The following is a 6,000-nucleotide window of genomic DNA, read 5'->3' as shown; positions in this document are numbered from 1 at the left end:
GAAAAAAGAAAATCTAACCTCCCATGTGTGAATTGGCGTTTGAGCTAAGACTTCCAAAGGATGTTAGGAATGTGGTCTCCCCAATGGAAGCACAGATTCCTGATTATAGCTAGAGTTAAAAGAAAGCAGTTTGGAAAAGGGAACTATGTAAGACTTTTCTTGAAATTACACACAGAACGGACTTACAATGATTTTTCAGCAAGTAGAAAACTACTCATCCCTCCTTTCTTAATTTGACACCTGGCTTCCTGGAAGGAAGGGTAGCTGAATTAATGCCGAGAAGAACAGAATACCTGATGTATAGCTAAACAGGTGTCAAAAATTCTAAGAGATAACTAAACGTTCTACTAAAACAATGCTGGAACCTACAGAACCCAAAGACACTGGGCCAGTTACTTTATCATTTGCAAGTAAGAAGGTTTTTAGCACTACATGGAGTTTCTGAAAAGCTGCAAGTGCTTAAGGGCTACTATGCTCAAATATATCATAATCAGAGCCCAGGACAGCCAAAGAGTTAAAACTGAACTTTAAAAGTTATATGAAAAACTTATTATAGACTCCATTTATACTGTTAATATTTAAGGGATGGACATTCTGTCACAGACAACCCTAGAAAATCCCAGCAATAAACGTGCCACTCATTTTGTTTTATACAGCCACCTGGGGACCTGTTTCCCACACTTTAGAGCTGGGCACAGGGGCCAAACCACAGTTCCTGGGGATCAGGCAGATAGAGGGAGGCTACTCACCTCCACCGTGTTTTTCTACTTGTTTTTCTGAATCTAATGGACCACTTTGGTTGAGAAAGGCTTGAAGTCAAGATCTGAGATGCAGGAATGTTTAAACTGTTCCCCTTCCTCTGCCTGGAATCAGAGTTTCTCTCCTCATGTCCCTTGATGAGGAACTCTGCAAAAGACCATCACACCACCTCCCGACTCCGGGGGAGGGGGGCTTCCCAGATACTCACACACAGGGGTGAGTCACACACAGAGAACTACCAGAGGAGCATTCTTCTCTTTTGTCTGGTTCTTGTTTTCTTCTAACAGATTATATTTAAAATAAGGCGAAAAGAAGGGATAAATTGCAGAAGAAACCTTGGTTCAAAAGCTCATTGATAAAATTTTAAAAACATCAGTGTGTTAGATGCAAACATAAAAATAATTTCTGATTTTGTTAAGTTTTAAAAACAAGCTGGTATCCTTTCATTCGGTTTGTATGCAGGCCACGGCCTCCGGATCATTTCCCACTTCTCAGATCTCAGCCAGATATTTCACGCTGGGTTGGTTTTGCTCGGACACCCACTCCTAAGTACCATGTTATCTGGAGTTTTCCTACCTTGAGACAAAAAGAAGGGGAAAAAAAAGAAAAAAAAAAAAAAAAAGACCCAAGGGTAGAACAGATTCTGTTCTGGGGTTAGCAGTAACTCAGAATTCAACAGCTTATGTATATATGTATGTATGTATGTGTACACCCACCCACCCACACACACACACACTCTTTTCTGTCTTCTTTTGGCCTCTTGGTGATGTAACAGCGAAACCTTCCCCTAGAAACCAGGGACCTGTGGCCCTATACACGTGAACACACTGGCGCTGGGAGAAGCACACAGCTTTGTTTCCACCTCCCTCCCTGGCCTTCTGACTGTGGCAACCTGACACCCCTAGTTGCAGATAGCAGGAACCAGACATCCGTTAAATTTGGTTTTTGTCCCCATGTTCTCATCACCCCAGAACTAAGCTCAGATTTTCTAAGGGTCCCGACCAAACTATTCCTAGCTAGAGCTCAAATCATGGAAATGATAGGTTTTAATACTATTGCCACTGCAGCGTCCCACTTGTTGTCTTAGAAACATATACAGCGAGTAGACAATGGTAACATTTGCCTCCTTTTCAGTTGTGAGGCCAGAGCGTCACATTCCTCAGCTTTCACGCGGCTTAGACACTCTCCTGCTAAACGGGTAGCTTGGGGCTTCAGTGAACTGCCGAGCACGCTCAGTCATCCAACTCTTCACTGTCCTGGAGTCGTCTCTGCCTGGAAGGTCTCAAGCCGCCCAGCAAGCACCAATTCCCTTGGGAGTGCCCTATAGTGAATAAAGGTCAAATTCTCCCCATGGCCAAAAGGTGAGGGGAAGGAGAGAAATAGAGAATGAAAGAGAAAGGTCCTTGCTTTCAAGTAGAATCATCCAGCCCTCTGTTTGGCTGCTCAGAATTCAACTTGCATAGCCGGTCCATGATGCCCTGGAGCATGGGCTGGACAATGCCCAAGAGAGGCCTCTTCGAGGGGTCACCATCCCAGCAGGCTTCCATCAACTGCCAGCACTCCTCATCAAACACGGAAAGCCGCTCTGGGCGGGCCCCTAGAGAAAGCAGCATGGAAATAAGACCACGGTCAGAAGGGACTCAACACAATGTCTTCATGGCATGACCAGCTTGAAGGCTCATTATTCAGTTGGGGCTCAGGAGACTAAAGAATGCAATGAGCTTTAAGTGTGTTTTAGAACTGAATAGTAATAAAAATCTGGAACATATTGACATGGAAAGTTGAAGAATTGGAAGTTTTTTTTTTTGGGACAGAGTCTCACTCTATTGCTCGGGCTAGAGTGCTGTGGTGTCAGCCTAGCTCACAGCAACCTCAAACTCCTGGGCTCAAGCGATCCTCCTGCCTCAGCCTTCAGAGTAGCTGGGACTACAGCCATGTGCCACCACTATGTCCACCTAATTTTTTCTATTTTCAGTAGAGACTGGGTCTCATTCTTGCTCAGGCTGGTCTCAAACTCCTGAGCTCAAGCGATCCTCCCGCCTTGGCCTCCCAGAGTGCCAGGATTACAGATGTGAGCGACCTTGCCTGGCCAAGACTTGGAAGTTTTAAAGAAGGCTTTTTGAGATCGTTCAATAGAATGTTGTTTGGAAGCAAAGGCTTCACTTAAATGTCTTCTCTGGCTTCCACGATGGTTTTCATGAGTGTGCAGTCCCGCTGTGGAGCAGCTAGGGAGGGTGACCTGAGGCCCCTGCGGCAGGGCCTGGGCTCAGCCTACTCTTGCCAGGGGAGTTAGGACAAAGTCGTGCTGGTGGCTCTTACCTCTCCGCACGTTGTTCCAGAGATGGTCTTTGCTAGCACACCTCTCAAATGCCTCAGGGAGCTTGACAGAGCCTGAGCAGATGTACCAGAAAAGAATCCCAAAAGCGTAGACATCCACGGAATTATCATATTTCCCTGTGGCAAGGAAAGATGGAGAGCAGTGAGCCAGGGAGAGGAAGACAGCAGCACGGCTCCCTGGCACCTGCGGAGGTCTTTAAATGATGTTTCCCAAAGCTGTCAACATCCACTGCCTCTCCCAACCCCCCTGTTGGGTAGGCGGGGCACATTCCTACCTCCCCTTTACAAGACAATAAACTATGGCATTGGGAAGTCAAAGCTGGATATTAAGAGAGCTAAGACTAGAATTTGACAAAGGAGAAGAAAAATGAGGCCTTTCATTTTAACGGGACAGTCAAAAAAATTAACCTGAAAGGTCAGATGGGGAAAATAAAGCTGGGAAATACGGGTGGGTGGGTAAATTGTTACTGGAACATAGAGTTTTTAAAGGCAGACAGAAGAGTCTGGATTGGTGGGCAGCAGGGAGTCATTTATGTTTTAGAGCAGGAGTGATCTGAAGCATCTAACATTGTAGAAAGATGGTGCTGACAGCTCTAGCGTAGACTGCAGGAGAAACAATCTATGGAATTTCAATATGCAGTAGCCAAAATAGAATAATAGCAGTGTGAATAGAGAATTTTTTTTTTTTAAAGTAAATCTAGGGATAGAAAAAGGATGACTGTCTATTTGGTTCAGACGTGGGTAGGATCATAGCTGTCTAGCTAACACCTGATGTTATGTGTATCACTCAGTGAAGAGCTGGGGGGAGACCTGTGTACAAAACGGGAGAACTTCATACATGTTGCTAATTTTAACTCTTACCAATAGTAACGACTGACCTGCACCTACCTTTGCATCTTTCCTAGCAACGGAACAACCATTCCCTGTCCACCTGAGCTCAAAACCTGAGTCGTCTTTTAGTCCTTCTTTCCTGTTCATCAACCATATCAAGTTAGTAACAAAATCTTGCCTGTTCTTCCTCTAAATTGATCTCAAATCTGTCACCCTTCTCTTGTTTCATCACTAATACAACCTAATCCTGGAGGCAACCACTACATATCTGGTCCCCTTACCTTGGTTCTTCCCAATTAAGTCCTCTCTACCTACTGCTGCTGAGCTCGTCTTCCATAAACATCTTCTCCTCATCTCTCCCCTGCTCAAAAACTCAGTAGCTCCTTAAGTCTTGCACAAGCCTTAACTCCTCTGTGGGACTTTCAAGCTCAATGTATTTTATCTCCAACCTTGTTTACCACCATTCTTTAAAGGGCTTTCTTTACTGTCATGCTTATGTTACTCTGTGATTTTCCTCATTATTTCCCCTTCTCCAGCCTCCAGGCTTCTTCCCTGCTGGCGTAAACAAGCTACCGTTAAGATGGCAAAACAGTGTTGCATACTTTGATTAACTGTACGGCTTCTTGTTTGAGATATAATAAACTACACTTTTGATTCGAAATTGGACATTTCATATTTAATGACCTAATACTTAGCCTGAGGGGTAGCTCTCAGGGTTAGAGAAATGAGCTCTGCCCAACCCCACCCCATCCCTCCAGCCTTACCTGTGAAAAGTTCAGGGGCCATATGGATTGGTGTCCCCACGATGCTGCCTGACATCATGGCCTCCGGCTTGCAGAATCCTAAGTCAGTGATCTTGGCACGGTTCTGCTTGTCCAGCTGCCAGCAAAGCAGGGCAAGAGTCACCGTCTCTGATCTTGCACACAGCACTGCTGCATATCCAAGCTCAAGGAGATACCTCAAAGTAGTTCCAGTCATGCATTGCTTAATGATGGGGATATGTTCTGAGAAATGAGTCATCAGGCAGTTTTGTCCTTGTGCAAACATCATAGAGCGTATTTACACAAACCTAGACGGTACAGCTACTATGCACCTAGCCTATACGGTACAGCCTAGTGCTCCAAGGCTATGAACCTGGACAGCATGTTCCTGTGCGGAATACCGCAGGCAGCTGTAGCACAGTGGTATTTGTGTATCTAAAACATATTTAAACATAGAAAAGGTACAGTAAAAATATGGTATAAAAGGTAAAAAATGGTGCAGCTGCATAGGGCATTTACCATGCATGGACCCTGCAGGACTGGAAGTTGTTCTGGGGAAGTCAGTGAGTGAGTAGTCAGTGAGTGTGAACGTCTAGTCTAGAACATTACTGGACACCGCTGTAGAGTTTATAAACACTGCACACTTAGGCTGCACTAAATTTATAAAAACTTTTTTTCTTTCTTCAACAATAAATTAACCTTAGTTTACTGTCACTTTTTTAGTTTATAAACCTTTTAGATTTTTAAAACTGGCTTTTCTGTAATAGTATCTAGCTTAAAACATAAATACATTGTGCAGCTGTACAAAAATATTTTCTTTCTTTCTATCTTTGTTCTATAAGCTTTCTTTTCTTTTTTTTTTTTTTAAGATAGACTCTCGCTCTGTCACTTGGGCTAGAGTGCCACGGCATCAGCCTAACTCACAGCAAACTCGAACTCCTGGGGTCAAGTGATCCTCCTGCCTCAGCCTCCCGAGTAGCTGGGACTATAGACGTGTGTCACCATGCCCGGCTAATTGTTTCTATTTTTAGTGGAGACCGGGTCTTCCTCTTGTTCAGACTAGTCTCAAACTCCTGCCCTCAAGCAATCCTCCCACCTTGGCCTCCCAGAGTGCTGGGATTACAGGCGTAGAAGTAGTACTTTTTAATCATATAAACAGTATATGTCATATAAAAGTATAGTATAGTAAATAAACCAGTTACATAGTCACTTCTTATCACTATCCAGTATTATGCACCATACATAATTGTATGTGCTGTATACTTTTATATGTTTGGCAGCATCGTAGGTTTGTTTACACCAACATCACCAC

The 6,000-nt window shown here is 44.0% G+C and overlaps 1 protein-coding gene across 2 annotated transcripts in view; it reads right to left on the bottom strand.

Moving 5' to 3' along the window:
• Positions 1-1,474: 1,474 nt before the first annotated feature.
• DSTYK (dual serine/threonine and tyrosine protein kinase) overlaps positions 1,475-6,000 on the bottom strand; it is a 46,768-nt gene continuing 42,242 nt past the window's right edge. The window contains exons 11-13 of one of the 2 annotated variants that reach the window (XM_069459225.1): positions 4,692-4,806; positions 3,079-3,213; positions 1,475-2,356 (exon numbers count right to left, since the gene is read on the bottom strand). In XM_069459225.1, the coding sequence (XP_069315326.1) occupies positions 2,169-2,356; positions 3,079-3,213; positions 4,692-4,806 (438 nt within the window). In that variant the 3' untranslated portion in view covers positions 1,475-2,168. The remainder of the gene's footprint in view (positions 2,357-3,078; positions 3,214-4,691; positions 4,807-6,000) is intronic. The other variant, XM_069459226.1, reaches the window with a different exon arrangement.

This window comes from Eulemur rufifrons, chromosome 27 (genome assembly GCF_041146395.1).
Source record: "Eulemur rufifrons isolate Redbay chromosome 27, OSU_ERuf_1, whole genome shotgun sequence".
NCBI lineage: Eukaryota > Metazoa > Chordata > Mammalia > Primates > Lemuridae > Eulemur > Eulemur rufifrons.
The sequence above is the reverse complement of the archived record's forward strand: the minus strand, read 5'-3'. Positions and strand labels throughout refer to the sequence as shown.